The 17,047-nt window shown below is 46.7% G+C and overlaps 1 protein-coding gene across 1 annotated transcript in view; it reads left to right on the top strand.

Annotated features, from left to right (window-relative positions):
• Positions 1-17,047, top strand: part of hecw1b (HECT, C2 and WW domain containing E3 ubiquitin protein ligase 1b) — a 773,289-nt gene that overhangs the window by 518,810 nt on the left and 237,432 nt on the right. The window contains exon 18 of the mRNA XM_085988048.1: positions 14,644-14,727. Within this exon, the coding sequence (XP_085844174.1) occupies positions 14,644-14,727 (84 nt within the window). The remainder of the gene's footprint in view (positions 1-14,643; positions 14,728-17,047) is intronic.

Here is a 17,047-nt window from a genome sequence, read left to right on the forward strand (position 1 = left end):
GGAAAACCTAAGGGACACTTTTCCCTATCTTGATAACATTACCATTGCAGGTCACGATCGACAGGAACACGACTCCAACCTCCAAAAATTTCGGGATGCCCTCCATCGCCGTAATTTGACCCTGAATGAATCCAAATCTGTTGAGTCGCAACCGACCATCAACATCCTTGGCTACTGCGTAGGCAATGGTATCATTAAGCCAGACCCAGAAAGACTTCGCCCGCTCCAAGAGCTCCCGTCACCTAAGAATCCAGCTTCTTTACGTCGGGCTCTCGGTCTGTTTGCATACTACGCTAAATGGATTCCTCATTTTTCGGACAAAATCCAACCCTTGCTGCATGCTAGATCATTTCCACTGGGAACAGCGGCTGTTGCAGCCTTTAACCTTCTCAAAAAACAGTTGGAGAAAGCGGCTCTTCACTCCATTGATGAGAATCTCCCGTTCGTGGTTGAATGTGATGCCTCGGAGGTGGCGATCTCGGCTACTCTGAATCAGGAAGGTCGTCCTGTAGCATTTATGTCCAGGACCTTACAAGGTGCCGAGCTACATTATCCTCCGGTTGAGAAAGAAGCCACAGCCATCATAGAGGCAGTACGGAAGTGGAACCATTTTCTAGCTCGCCAGCACTTTACATTGATCACGGACCAACGATCAGTCGCCTTCATGCTCGATAATCGAAAACGAACCAAAATTAAGAATAATAAAATACAACTTTGGAGGATGGAACTGGCCTCTTTTGGTTATACCATTCTCTATCGGCCTGGCAAGGAGAATGTGGCCCCGGACACCCTCACACGGGCATTCTGCTCCACTATGTCATCCTCCACTCTCATGGATGTCCACAATGGTTTGTGTCATCCTGGCGTTACGCGCATGCTACATTTCGTACGATCACGGAATCTCCCTTTTTCCACTGGAGATGTAAAGAAAATATGCTCAGAATGCCGGCTTTGTGCGGAATTAAAACCTCAGTTCTTCCGCCCCTCAGATGGTATACTCATACATGCAACCCAACCGATGCAACGACTTAGCATCGATTTTAAGGGGCCAGTGCCCTCTTCAACTCGGAACACATATTTGCTCACCATGATCGACGAATATTCACGTTTTCCGTTTGCCTTCCCCTGCTCCAATATGCTGGCGTCCACAGTAATCTGCTGCCTTGAGCAGGTATTTTCTCTCTGTGGCATGCCGGCTTATATTCACTCAGATCGGGGTCCATCCTTTATGGCAAGGGAACTCAAGGACTACCTCTCAGAACGGGGAATTGCTACAAGCAAAACAACACCATACCATCCCATCGGAAATGGGCAGGTAGAGAGGTATAACGGTATCATCTGGAATTCCGTACGTCTCGCTTTAAGATCTCGGGGCCTACCAGACCAGCAATGGGAAACAGTGCTTCCGGATGCATTGCACTCTATACGGTCCCTGCTTTCTACAGCCACAAATACTACACCTCATGAGCGGTTCTTTGGATTCCAGCGTCGCTCATCTCATGGGACATCACTCCCGTCATGGCTAACTACTCCTGGACCTGTATTACTCCGAAGATACGTTCGGACGTCTAAAAATGACCCTCTTGTAGACGAGGTCGAACTAACCGATGCCAACCCCACCTATGCAAACATACGATATTCCGACGGCCGAGAATCTACCGTATCATTACGGGATCTGGCTCCCTGCCCACCAGGACCTAGTGGGACATCGGGTGATGGCATTTCACCAGGAAATTCTTGGGACCTATCGGGTACCCCTCTCCAGGATCCTGATCGGACACCAACTAGCTTGGTGCCGGTAGAACCCCGTGCTCAAGGTTGCGACCCTCCCAGTACCGCGCATGAAAGTACTGATCCGCCACAGACCAGCTCTGCACCTCCCTCTGAACAGAGGCAGTCCGACTTGGAACCTATTGGGGCTCGTACTCGAAGCCATGATCTCCCCGACCCTTCACAGGGCAATCCAGGCCACACAGACTCTGACCAATGGCCAACCGCATGTAAGCGGACCAGCGACCCTCTACGATGGGAATCCAAACGGGTGCGACTCTTCCTTGTTCGGCGGCTGCGGACCAAAAGGTAGACCACAGCCTCCTAATCCTGCAGGAGGGAAGAATGTGATAAAAATAATAACTTCCGGGAAGTTATGTCATCACTTCCTGTGAACTGTGAACTATGAACTATGAACTATGAACTGTGTACATACCTCACTTCCTGTCATATGTGACTTCCTGTTGGACTGGTATAAATACTGGTCTGTTCAGTATTGTAAGAGGCTTCTACCAGAGGCATGGTAAAGACCTCTCTTGTATATAGTGTGTTTATAAGTTACTTAAAGCTTACTTTAAAGTTACTTGATGGTAAGTCTCCTTTTTCTTACATCACAAACCATCCAGTTTGTACTGGTCCCACCTCCCCCAGAACCGGTTCCAATGTCCTAGGAATTTGAATCCTTCCCCTTTGCACCATTCTTCTAGCCACGTATTCATCTGAAATATCCTTCTATGTCTACTCTGACTAGCACGTGGCACTGGTAGCAATCCAGAGATTACTACCTTTGAGGTCCTATTTTCTAATTTACCTCCTAACTCCCTATATTCAGCTTTTAGGACCTCATCCCATTTTTTACCTAATACGTTGGTACCTATATGCACCATGACAACTGGCTGTTCACCCTCCCCCTCCAGAATGCCCTGCAGCTGCTCTGAGACATCCTTGACCCTTGCACCAGGGAGGCAACATACCATCCTGGAGTCTCGTTTCCGGCCGCAGAAACGCCTATCTATTCCCCTTACAATAGAATCCCCTATCACTATAACTCTCCCGCTCTTTTTCCTCCTGTCCCATGCAGCAGAACCACCCATGGTGCCAGGAAGTTGGTTGCTCCTGCCTTACCCCGATAAGCCATCCTCCCCAACAATATCCAAAGCGGTATATCTGTTTGAGAGGGGGATGGCCACAGGGGATCCCTGCACTACCTGCCTGCGCCTGCTACTCTGCCTGGTGGTCACCCATTCCCTTCCTGCCTGTGCAGCCTTTACCTGCGGTGTGACCAACTGATTAAACGTGATATCCATGACGTCCTCAGCATCGCGAATGTTCCAGTATGTATCCATTTGCAGCTCCAGCGCTGCAATGCGGCCTGCCAGTAGCTGCAGCTGGATGTACTTCCCACACACATGGTCATCAGGGACACAGGAAGTGTCCCTGATTTCCCACATAGTGCAGGAGGAGGATGCCACGGGGCCAAGCTTTGCTGCCATGACTTACCCTTTAATTAATTTAAATTAATTCAATACCTTGTTTCCTAGCACTCCCTGCTACACAACAGAGACCTTAGAAACTATAACCACAAAATTAAGACCTTCTAAACTTTATAAACTATGAACCTTAACGGTGAAACTATAGTGTAGTATAAATACTCACCTGGCCGTACTCACCCAATCAGCTGCTTCCTCCTGCCCGCATCACGTTTTGAATTGTGACTTGGCTCTGGAACGCCGCCACCGGTCTGAGATTGGTAAGCCTCTGTAAAAAAGCCTGCGAAGGTGAGTTTAAATACTCAATGAAACTCCGCTCTCACCGCTCCCAACAATGGCCTGTGAAATAAAGCCCGCGAAAGTGAGTTTAAATACTCATGAGTCTCCGCTCTCACTGCTCCCGACAATGGCCTGTGAAAACAAGCCCGCGAAAGTGAGTTTAAATACTCACTGAAACTCCATTCTCACCGCTCCTGACAATGGCCTCTGTAAAAATGTCCCCAAAAGTGATTTAAATACTCACTGAAACTCTGCTCTCACCGCTCCCGACAATGGCCTGAATAGATTTAAAGTAATTGTTAGAAGGATTAGAGGGGAGTTGAGGAGAACTTTTTTTCACCCAGAGGGTGGTGGGGGTCTGGAACATACTGCCTGAAAGGGTGGTAGAGGCAGAAACCCTCATCGCATTTAAAAAGTACTTGGATGTGCACTTGAAGTGCCGTAACCTACAAGGCTACCGACCAAGAGCTGGAAAGCCGTAATAGGCTGGATAGCTATTTTTCGGCCGGCGCAGACACAATGGGCTGGATTTTCATTGAGGAGTCGGGTAGGAGGCGGGACTACAACTTTCGGGGTTGTAGTCCCGCCTCCATCGAGTTCTAGCCAACCCACGCTATTTTGACTTGATTGACCTTGTTGAGCCCACCCAGTGGGCTCAGCAGGCCAATTAAGGGCCACCCAGCAACAGGTGAAGTCACAGATTGATATTTCATCTGTCAAGACCTTTTGACAGATGAAATATCAGCGTTTCACAGCTGTTTGAAGCTGTCAAACACTGACAATCTGTACTCCAGGTTAATTCCTTCCTCTCAGGATGATTTAGAGATCTCCCCGGAACAGAAAGCTGAATGCTTCAATTTTTGACAGCTCGCAGCCATTCTGCTTTCTGTGCCGGTGAGATGAGGGACTCCCGAGACCTGAAGGAAGGAGGGCTGTAAAGGTAAGTAAAGGTATGTAAAACTTCTTTAAACACTTTACACAAACCAAACACAACTTACCTTTGCACTCATGCACCCATCACTCACCTGAACACCAGACATCTCGACCCCTCCAAGCCCTTCATCCTGATGGTCTGCCTCCTCTAACTTGGCGTGGTTTGGAGCCATCGGGAATCCCACACTTCAACATTAAAAATAGGGATTAGGCTAAAACCTGCCTGTTAACTATCTGTTAACAGATAGTTAATTGGCACGAATCCCCTTCCCGCCTCGGGGAGGCGGGTCCCAGTGCGGGTCGGGTACCCACCTCCTTCGAAACTGGCATGGAGGCGAGTTGGGTGCGGGATGGGTTCGTGCCCCCTGATTTTGGGATTTTAACCCCCCACACGCCTCCAATGCCGCCTCCACGGCCCAATGAAAATCCTGCCCAATAGGTCGAATGGTCTCCCTCTGTGCCATAAATTTCTATGATTCTCTGGTGGTCTGTAAGGACAGGATCTACTCAGGTGGGCTGGACGCCAAGGCTGAATAAACTTTCAGCACTACAATAAAGTATAGGCACTTGGAAGAGATACAGAAGAATGCTTTGCAGCTATACTCCAACATGAGCCAACATCTTCAAACGGAAGGAGGGGGGAAATTTTGTTTTTATTTTAATTAAAAAGTTGAATGGAGTAAACACAAAATAGTGAACATAGTTTTCTGGTGGCCATATCGTTTTAGCAAAAATATGAAACTAAAATTACCACTGGAAATAGTAGCAAGCAAAAGTTTAACATAAGAACATAAGAACAGAAGAAGCAGGAGCAGGAGTAGGCCATACGGCCCCTCGGGCCTGCTCCGCCATTCAATAGGATCATGGCTGATCCGAACCTAGACTCACGTCCACTTCCCTGCCCGCTCCCCGTAACCCCTAATTCCCTTATCAGCGAGGAAACTGTCTATCTCCGTTTTAAATTTATTTAATGTCGCAGCTTCCACAGCCCTCTGAGGTAGCAAATTCCATAGATTTACTACCCTCTGAGTGAAGAAGTTTCTCCTCATCTCAGTTTTGAAACGGCAGCTCCTTATTCTAAGATTATGCCCCCTAGTTCTAGTCTCACCCATCAGTGGAAACATCCTCCCCGCATCCACCCGATCAAGCCCCCTCACAATCTTATATGTTTCAATAAGATCGCCTCTCATTCTTCTGAATTCCAATGAGTAGAGGCCCAACCTACTCAACCTTTCCTCATAAGTCAACCCCCTCATCTCCGGAATCAACCGAGTGAACCTTCTCTGAACTGCCTCGAGAGCAAGCATATCTTTTCTTAAATATGGAAACTAAAACTGCACGCAGTATTCCAGGTGTGGCCTCACCAGTACCCTGTATAACTGAAGCAAGACTTCCCTGCTTTTATACTCCATCCTCCTTGCAATAAAAGCCAAGATTCCATTGGCCTTCCTGATCACCTGCTGTACCTGCATACTAACCTTCTGTGTTTCATGCACCAGGAACCCCCAGATCCCTTTGTACTGTAGCACTTTGCAGTTTCTTTCCATTTAGATAATAACTTGCCCTTTGATTTTTTCTGCCAAAGTGCATAACCTCACATTTTCCAACATTATATTCCATCTTCCAAATTTCTGCCCACTCACTTAGCCTGTCTATGTCCTTTTGCAGATTTTTTATGTCCTCCTCACTCACTGCTTTCCCTCCCATCTTTGTATCGTCGGCAAACATGGATACGTTGCACTTGGTCCCCTCCTCCAAATCGTTAATATAGATTGTAAAGAGTTGGGGTCCCAGCACTGACCCCTGCGGAACACCACTAGTTACTGATTGCCAACCCGAGAATGAATCATTTATCCCCACTCTCTGTTTTCTGTTAGATAGCCAATCTTCCACCCATGCCAGTATATTACCCACAATCCCGTGATTTTTTATCTTGTGCAGTAATCTTTTGTGTGGCACCTTGTCAAATGCCTTTTGGAAGTCCAAATACACCACATCCACTGGTTCCCCTTTATCCACCCTGTTTGTTACGTCCTCAAAGAATTCGAGCAAATTTGTCAAACATGACTTGCCCTTCATAAAACCATGCTGACTCTGTCCAATTAAATTATGTTTATCCAAATGTCCTGTTACTGCTTCCTTAATAATGGACTCCAACATTTTACCAACCACAGATGTTAGGCTAACTGGTCTATAGTTTCCAGCCTTTTGTCTACCTCCCTTTTTAAATAAGAGCGTTACATTAGCAGTTTTCCAATCTGCTGGGACCTTTCCTGAATCCAGGGAGTTTTGGAAAATTACCACCAATGCATCCGCAATCCCTACCGCTACTTCTCTCAAGACCCTAGGATGTAAGCCATCAGGTCCAGGGGATTTATCCGCCTTAAGTCCCATTATCTTACCGAGTACCACCTCCTTAGTGATTTTAATCATGTTTAGCTCCTCCCCCCCTATAGCCCCCTGTTTGTCCAGTTGTTGGGATATTTTTAGTGTCCTCTACTGTAAAGACTGATACAAATTATTTGTTCAGCGTATTTGCCATCTCCATGCTCCCCACTACTAATTTCCCGGTCTCGTCCTCTAAGGGACCAACATTCACTTTAGCCACCCTTTTTCTTTTTATATAACTGTAGAAACTCTTGCTATCTGTTTTTATACCTTTTGCTAGTTTACTTTCATAATCTATCTTCTCTTTCTTAATTAATCTTTTAGTTATTCTTTGCTGGCTTTTAAATGCTTCCCAATCTTTTATCCTCCCACTAGATTTGGCTACTTTATATGCCCTTGTTTTCAGTCGGATACTGTCCTTTATTACTTTACTTAGCCATGGATGGCTGTCTTTTCTTTTACGCCCCTTTTTCCTCAGTGGAATATATTTTTCTTGAAAGTTGTGAAATATCTCCTTGAATGTACACCACTGCTCATGTACCGTCTTACACCTTAATCTATGCTTGAATGACATTCCTCTGTCTACAAATGTAACGGAGGTGTTAACCAATTTATAAATCCGTTATTCCCTTTGTTAGACCATCAGACAGAAGAATATCATATGAACACATTAAGCATTCATCCATTATCATCAATGCTAATTTATAGTCTCTAGTCTCCTGATTAGACAATGGGCCAGAAATTTGGGTTGGAGGCTTCCCACGGGCGCAAGCCCCCGACCTGCACTTACATAGTGCGCCTGCTGTTGTGCTGTGGGCCCGCATGGGATTCTAATTGTTAGATCCATGGTTCAGTGGATAAATAATTACACGGATGCTGTACATAAACAAATAACAGGTCTTTACTGGAGGAGGGCAATCTCTAGACTGGGGTACAGAGGCATGCGCACAGCTTATATACCGGTGTGGTCACTGCCAGTACTACAGTATACAGGAGCTGTAAAAAGTAGTTCTGACCTAAAGCACATACACTACAATTCCCCCCTTTTTAGATTAATAATACCCCCTTAATATTCAAATAACAATTACATTTTTACATGTACATTCAATAACAAAAGTCCATTTATAGATTCAGTCTTTGGGGCGGCTTCCTGACCCTTTCGGGATAGCGCCTTTCCTGAGGGTCTTGTTCTTGGTGCAGAGGCGATTCTGATCCCCTTTCATCGGGTAGTTCATCGGGTTCCACTGCTACTGGGTCTGAAGTAGATACTGCCGGTATGTCGGGTTCATCCCCAGGTACTCGAGACATGGGGTTGACGCATTCCTGTGATGCTAAGATCTGATCGACGTGGCGTCTCACAATGTTCTCCCCGACATCCACTGTGTACATTAATGGCCCCTGCCTTGTACATATTGTTCCGGGTTGCCACTTCTCTGTTCGATAGTCCCGGGCCAAGACTGGTTGCCCTACATTGAAGCTCCTTGTCGGCTTCTCGTTGATGTGCTGGAATTGTTTGTCCTCAACATTTCTTCGCACATTTGGTCTGAGCAAGTCCAGACGAGATCTCAACCTTCGGCTAAAGAACATCATGGCCGGGGTCTGGTTGGTAACTGCATGTGTCGCGTTTCGGTAGGCTAATAAGAAATTGTCCATCTTATGCTGTAGTGGAATTTCCTCGTCGCACATGGCCTTTATCGCCTTCTTAAAGGTTTGTACGAACCTCTCAGCCAATCCATTGGTGGCTGGATGATACGGGGCGGATGTGTAATGCCTTACCCCATTCCTTTTCATGAATTTTTGGAACTCATCGGACACAAACTGTGGTCCATTATCAGAGCAGATCTGCTCTGGCAATCCGTTTCTGGCAAATATGGTCCGTAGGACTGCAATCGTTTTCTCTGTAGTGGTTGAAGACATCTTTATCACCTCAGGCCACTTTGAATGAGCATCCACTGCTATTAAGAACATTGAGTCCATGAATGGACCAGCGAAATCAATGTGCACCCATTGCCATGGAGAGGAGGGCCACTCCCATGGGTGTAGAGGGGCATGTGGTGGTGCATTTTGGACCTTCTGGCATCCTAAGCAGCTCTTAGTTAGGTCTTCGATTTGTTGATCGATTCCCGGCCACCACACATAAGCCCTAGCTAGGCTTTTCATTTTCACTCCCCCCAGATGACCTTCATGAAGCTCATTTAGCACTCTCTCCCTTAACTTGGGTGGAATCACCACTCTGAATCCACACATCACTGTCCCCTGGCATACTGACAGCTGTTCTCTTCTGGATGAGAATGCTGGCAACAGTGAGTCGCCATGTGTTGGCCATCCCCTCACCGTCAATTCATATACCGGTGACAGCGTCGGATCATTGCGGGTCTCCTTCTCTATATCCGCGTTTGTTACTGGCAATCGTTCAATTATCGACGAATAAAATATCTCGATAGGGTCCACTGCTAGTGCTTCCTCCACAGTAGGCAGTGGCAGGCGCGATAGTCCATCAGCGTTCCCATGCTGTCTCATGCCTTTATATTTTATTTCATATTGATTCGCCCCTAGAAACAGAGACCATCTTTGTAACCGCTGTGCAGTCATTACTGGCACGCCCTTCTTAGGATTAAAGATGGAGACAAGTGGTTGGTGGTCAGTCAGCAAGGTAAACTTCTGTCCATGCAGATAGTGGTTGAATTTTTTTACTCCCCATACTAGGCTGAGGGCCTCCCTGTCAATCTGGGTGTAGTTGCGCTCGGCTGAGGTTAGTGACTGAGACGCAAAGGCTACTGGCCTCTCCAAACCATCTGGGAATTTGTGCGACAGCACCGCTCCAATGCCGTAGGGTGATGCATCACATGCCAAACGAATTGGTAGTGCTGGGTTGAAATGGGCCAACACCTCTTTTGATGTGATCAATTCTTTACACTTCTGGAAAGCTCGTCTACGTTCGTCATCCCACTTCCATGGTACCCCTGTTTGCAGTAGGGTGTTCAGCGGGTGTAATACCGTAGACAAATTTGGTAAGAACTTGTGGTAATAGTTTACCAGCCCGAGGAACGACCTCAGTTGTGACACATTTTCCGGTGCTGGAGCCTTGACTACTGCCTCTTTCTTGTCAGGGGACTTATGTAACCCCTCTTCATCGATGACGTGGCCGCAATACGAGATCTGTTTCTGGAAAAACTCGCACTTGTGGCGATTAGCTCGTAGCCCATATTCCTTTAATCTGGCGAGCACCTTCTCCAAGTTAGCGAGGTGATCACCGTCATTTTCGCCCATGACCAAGATGTCGTCCAAATAACACTGGTCCCTGGAATCACTTACAGGACCTGATCCATCGCCCTTTGCCAGATAGCCGGAGCCGAGGCTACTCCAAACACCAGCCGGTTGTATTGATAGAGACCTTTATGGGTGTTGATCGTAAGGTAATGTTTCGAAGCTTCTTCTACCTCCATTTGCAAGTACGCCTGGGCTAGATCAATTTTTGTGAAGCGTTTACCACCAGATAGCGAGGCGAAAATATCCTCAATTCGTGGAAGCGGATATTGCACCGTGCGAAGGACTGGGTTCACTGTCACCTTAAAATCCCCACAGATGCGGACCTTCTTTGGTTCCCCAGGCATATTACTCAACGACCTCTTCATTACAGGAACAATGGGTGTAGCCCACTTGCTCCAGTCCACTTTGGACAGTACTCCTGAATGTTCCAACCCTTCCAGCTCTGCTTCAACCGCTGGTCTGATCGCATAAGGCACTGGTCTGGCCTTCAGAAACTTTGGGCTTGCATTATCCTCTATTTTCATTGTTGCTGTTATTCCTTTTAGTGTTCCTAGTCCCTCCTGGAACACTTCTTTTGCGTCAGTTAGCATTTTTGACAGTCGTCCAGGTGTGACGTCGTCATCCTTTTTGGCCTCCACCTTCAGTGCCTGTATGGAATGCCAATCTAAATGTATCTTCCGGATCCATTCACGTCCTAGCAGTGGTGGTCCTCCAATTCGCAATACATATATATCCATTTTAGGTATTTCCTGACCTTTATATGTCACTTTCACCCTTATTTTTCCTTTGGGGTAGACTTTTTGCCCCGTATCCATCTTCAAGACAATCTCTGTAGCTTTCAAGGGTATGTGTGAAAATAGCCGCTTGTAGTCTCTTTGATTTATGACTGTTAGAGCTGACCCTGTGTCCAATTCCATTTCCACTTGGACTCCGTCTATCTTGAGTGTAACCCAGATAGTCTGGTGATCCTCCATTTCGGTTACATTATGTAGTTTCAGACAACCCAGCTCCTTGCTTCCGGAGGCTGTCTCACTTTTCTGTTCGTCTGAACCACTGTCCATCACCTGGTGTACCTTTATGTACTTCTCCTGTGGAGATTTCTTACTGTTGGTTTTCTTCCCAGACCTGCAGACTCTTGCTATGTGTCCTGCTTTCCCACACTGTCTGCACACTTGGTCCTTGAACCAACAATCTTTCTGGTCATGTGTTGTTCTGCCGCAGCGATAGCACTTCCCTGTTCCATAGGTCATTTCGTTGGTGCCATATTCTTGCGGTCTCCGTTGTATCTCTGCAGCGCCCCTTGCGGCTGCTTCGTGTGATACTGCCATACTGAAAGCTTTGTCCAGCGTAAGGTCCTTTTCTGATAGAAGCCGTTTCTGGGTTCCTTCAATTTGTAGCCCACACACAAACTTGTCCCTTAACGTGTCTGCTAGTCCCGCTCCAAACTGGCAGTATTTCGATAGCTTGCGCAGTTCCGTTAGGTACTCAGCATTGCTTTCGTCTTTGTGTTGGTTCCTTTTATGGAACTTAAATCGTTCTGCTGTCAGCAGTGGTGTGGGGTTTAAGTGGTCCTGTAGGATTTCTACTATGCTTTCAAAATTCTTGTTTACCGGCTTCTCTGGAATTATTTGATTTCGCAGTAACCCATAAGTTTTTGCACCCATGGAATTTAACAGAACCAGTGCTTTATTAGCATCTGGCACTTCATTCGCCCTGCAGTACACCTCAATACGTTCTACATATGTCGCCCAATCTTCGACTTCATTGTCGAACGTAGAGATACTGCCACTCTTCGGCATCCTTGGTTGTGCGTTAACTATCACCAATGGCGCCTCCCGCGCTTCCCCTTCTTCTCCGCTGGCACAAAATGGCGTCTCCCGCGCTTTCCTTCCTTCCCGCGCTCGCCTATCTTCTCCGCTGCGGCTTCGCAAAATGGCATCTCCCGCGCTCTTCCTTCTTCTCCGCAGCTCAATGGCGCCTCCCGCGCTCTCCCTGCTTCTCCGCAGCTCAATGGCGTCTCCCGCGCTGTCCCTGCTTCTCCGCGGCTCTCTGGCGTACCCCTTGCTTCACCCCGCGGACCCTGATCAGCCCGTGATCCCTGGCTGTGCTCTGCGCATTCTTCTCTTGATATTTGTCGACGCCGCTGAGTCTAGAACCCGGCTGTTTCTTACCCTCTCTCTCTCCGGTTTTGCAGTATTTTTCCTCGACGCCGCTCGGTGATCAACCCCCGGCTGCGCCCTGCTCTCTTCACCCTTTTTCTTACCCCGTCGACGCTGCCCGGCTCTCTCTCTCTGCCGTCAGTCGGCTCCAGCCGCCGCTGCTCGGGAAGGGTCTGCTCTGGACCTGTCGTCGGTCTCTGACTGCTCGTTGTGGCTGGGGAACCAAGCCCGGCTCTCCACAGCCTCCCCAGTGAAGTTGGATCTCTGCCTGACTGCTGGGCATTTGCTCGCGGTCGACGCCCATCTTCCTGGACTCGACTATTTTTTTGTTTTTTTTTGTTTAATGTTGCAGGTAGATTCGCATCAACACTCGTCGCCACTGTTAGATCCGTGGTTCAGTGGATAAATAATTACATGGATGCTGTACATAAACAAATTACAGGTCTTTACTGGAGGGGGGCAATCTCTAGACTGGGGTACAGAGGCATGCGCACAGCTTATATACCGGTGTGGTTACTGCCGGTACTACAGTATACAGGAGCTGTAAAAAGTAGTTCTGACTTAAAGCACATACACTACACTGATCCTGGGCCGCCTCCAGCTGCCGGTGTGCAGGGCATGCGTATCCCAGTGGCAAAGTTAGTTCACAGCGTCCCCTGGGATCATGTGGGCCATGGCGAGCCTTCAGAATACGGAATCTCCATTCATAGATTTGACAGGAAGACCTGTCAAATCTATGAATAGAGATTGGCCCCAAAACCTAAGTAAAACTTCAAATAAAAAATTTTTAAATCACAGTTTTAAAAGAACTATAAATTACATAATTAACTATTTTAAACAAAAATTTAAATTTTTGAAAAAATTTATTAAAATTTTTAACGGGGGTAAAAATAAACTTACCTTTCTTTAAAGAATTTTAGAATGATAAACCTGTGGAAAAAATGTTTTAATTTTACTTAATTAACCTCTTACCTTGTTAAAAGTAGGCCTTGCGCCAGCTTTTTTCACGCGAAGCTGCTAGAGACTTACCCTCACGGAGAAACCTGTAAAAAAAAAAATCGGAAGTTCCAGGTCTACGCGCTGCCTCTCCGGTGCTCGCCTTTGACCTGTGAACCCCTTCCTTCAAGGGAACGGAAGTTCCGTTTTTCAGCGCATGTGCAGTGCATGCACGAAACCAGCACTTCCATTGGCCTTACGGGTGAGTACAGAGCGCGTACTCACCCGTGGGGACCCGAATTTCTGGCCCATTAATATTGTGTATATATTTATATATTTACACATGCACTTAGATCACAAGCAGGAAATAGAAACCTTGGGCCATTCCATACCATGGGGAAAATGCAGGTCATTTTCTGACTATGTGCATGCCTGAGTTTCCGATATATGCTACCAAATTTCTAGTATGTGCTACTTCTGAGTGAGGATCCCCGCCAGTAGCTCAAATTTAGAGAATTACCTCTAATGTGTATCGCAGTTAATTAAAGCTAGTTTTCCATTACAGGTAGACTATCCTTTATCCGAAAACCTTGGGACCAGTTGTGTTTCGGTTTTCAGAATTTTTCGGATATCAGAAGGTTTTCATCTCCGTATCTGACAACAAACACTGTTGCTTAGCAACAGCTTGTAAACACTCGGGCCCTGCCTTGGAAGCGTCTTTGAAGCTGTTGCTAAGCTACAGAGACTCTTTCCACAGCCTGACTGTTTAAAAAACTGCTAAGGGAAGAAAAAAAATGCTTGGGGAAGAAAAAAAACCTAACAAAACGGCTGCTGATTTCTGCCATTAGATCGAGGTTTCCGGCTCCCCCTGCTCCGTATCTGAATTCCTTGACTTAGCGGGGGTCTGGGGCTAGACTGCCACCGCCAGTTGTGGGAAAGCTGGATATCGGCTGACTCCTACACTAAGCTGGCCCGCAAATCAGGTCGGGGGGGGGGGAAGAAAAGACTATCGGATGGGCCGCTGCAGCTATCGGACGGGCCGCTGCAGCTATCGGACGGGCCACTGTATTGTTGGGTTCACTCTCCCGGTACCTCCTTCACACTGCCCGGCTCAGCCTGCAATCTCCTACCCAGGAGGGAACTCTGTGACCCTCTGCCCTGCTCACAGGGAAATGCAGAGCTCCCGGACCACTCCTGTCATGTTTGGTGCCACTCGGGTCATGTCGTGCGCATGACTTACGCTCCACGAAAAAACTTTCGGTTTTTAGAGGTTTTCGGTTTTCGGAAGTGCGGATAAAGGATAGTCTATCTGTAATAGGTTGGAAAGGGTAAACCTCTTTAATGGGAAATGTACCTGAAAACAGTAAGTTATTGAGTTCCTTTACAAATTTTTGTATTTCTGTATTTTTTGATTTCAGGGAGAAAATCCATTATATTCGGACAGAAGGAACGCTTGGCCTTGAAAAGCTGTCGTGTGATGCAGATTTGGTTATTTTGTTGAGGTAAAGCAATTTTTTAAAATCTATTTATTTTCCCTTAGTCTTTTTTTGTTTGATCACACCTTTATAGGGAAGTGACACAGTTCTGTGAATGCACCATGTACAGGAATATATTAAATATTATCTGAGGAAAATGGGTGCGATATAAATCCTTAAGCTGCTTTATTTTACAGATAGCAGGTGAACATATAAAGTAAGAGTTATAATCAAAACTCACTTGTTTCACTTAACTTAAAACCCCTCCTATCGAAGAAGCAAAATAAGTAATAAACCATGCCACACTATCCCTCGTTAGTGGGGCTAGTTTAACGTTTCCTGGTCATTCTGTCGGTTCTCACTGGCCTTTAGCTTAAGATAGAAACATTGAAACATAGAAGATAGGAGCAGGAGTAGGCCATTTGGCCGCTCGAGCCCGCTCCGCCATTTAATGAGATCATGGCTGATCATCCAAATTCAGTACCCTGTCCCTCCTTTCTCCCCATATCCCTTGATCCCGTTAGCCTCAAGAAATATATCCAACTCCTTCTTGAATATATTTAATGAATTGGCCTCAACTGCCCTGTGTGGCAGAGAATTCCACAGGTTCACTATTCTCTGGGTGAAGAAATTCCTCCTCATCTCTGTCCTAAATGGCTTACCCCTTATCCTTAGACTGTGACCCCTGGTTCTGGACTCCCCCGCCATCATAAGAACATAAGAAATAGGAGCAGGAGTAGGCCATATGGCCCCTCGGGCCTGCTCCACCATTCAATAGGATCATGGCTGATCTGAATCTAGACTCACGTCCACTTCCCTGCCCTCTCCCCGTAACCCCTAATTCCCTTATCTGCTAGGAAACTGTCTATCTCCATTTTAAATGTATTTAATGTTGCAGCTTCCACAGCTCTCTGGGGTAGCAAATTCCATAGATTTACTACCCTCTGAGTGAAGAAGTTTCTCCTCATCTCAGTTTTGAAAGGGCAGCCCCTTATTCTAAGATTATGCCCCCTAGTTCTAATCTCACCCATCAGTGGAAACATCCTCACCGCATCCACCCGATCAAGCCCCCTCACAATCTTATATGTTTCGATAAGATCGCCTCTCATTCTTCTGAACTCCAATGAGTAGAGGCCCAACCTACTCAACCTTTCCTCATACGTCAACCCCCTCATCTCTGGAATCAACCGAGTGAACCTTCTCTGAACTGCCTCGAGAGCAAGTATATCTTTTCTTAAATATGGAAACCAAAACTGCACGCAGTATTCCAGGTGTGGCCTCACCAATACCCTGTATAACTGCAGCAAGACTTCCCTGTTTTTATACTCCATCCCCCTTGCAATAAAAGCCAAGATTCCATTGGCCTTCCTGATCACCTGCTGCACCTGCATACTAACTTTTTGTGTTTCATGCACCAGGACCCCCAGATCCCTTTGTACTGTAGCACTTTGCAGTTTCTCTCCATTTAGATAATAACTTGCTCTTTGATTTTTTCTGCCAAAGTGCATAACCTCACACTTCCAACATTATATTGCATCTGCCAAATCTCTGCCCACTCACTTAGCCTGTCTATGTCCTTTTGCAGGTTTTTTATGTCCTCCTCACTCACTGCTTTCCCTCCCATCTTTGTATCGTCGGCAAACTTGGATATGCTGCACTTGGTCCCTTCCTCCAAATTGTTAATATAGATTGTAAAGTGTTGGGGTCCCAGCACTGACCCCTGCGGAACACCACTAGTTACTGATTGCCAGCCTGAGAACGAACCATTTATCCCAACTCTTTGTTTTCTGTTAGATAGCCAATCTTCCACCCATGCCAGTATATTAAGAACATAAGAACATAAGAAATAGGAGCAGGAGTAGGCCAATCGGCCCCTCGAGCCTGCTCCACCATTCAATAAGATCATGGCTGATCTGATCCTAACCTCAAATCTTCTATCACTCTGCATCCACCCGAACCCATGTGATCTCCCGGGAGAGGCGAAAAACCAGATAAAGACCCAATGGCCAATTTGGGAGAAAAAAATCTGGGAAATTCCTCTCCGACCCATCTAGGCGATCGAAATTCTTCCAGGAGATCACTCTGTCCCTATATTTTCTACAGTACTTACCTTCTGTAAAGGCGATCTCCACCCCAGCCAGGAACAGGAATAAAACCATCTCCTGAAATCTAACAGAATTAGAACACAGTAGGAGCAGAACAAGGCTACACGGCCCCTGGGCCCGCTCCACTACCCACAGGGCCATGACCATTCCGAACCCAGACTCATGTCCAATTTCCTGCCCGCTCCCCGTAACCCTTTATTCCCTTTGCTTCTAGGAAACTATCTATTTCTGTTTTAAATTTA

The sequence above is a fragment of the Somniosus microcephalus genome, chromosome 5 (assembly GCF_052327205.1).
Source record: "Somniosus microcephalus isolate GS21.2 chromosome 5, FLI_Smic_1.0, whole genome shotgun sequence".
Lineage (NCBI taxonomy): Eukaryota > Metazoa > Chordata > Chondrichthyes > Squaliformes > Somniosidae > Somniosus > Somniosus microcephalus.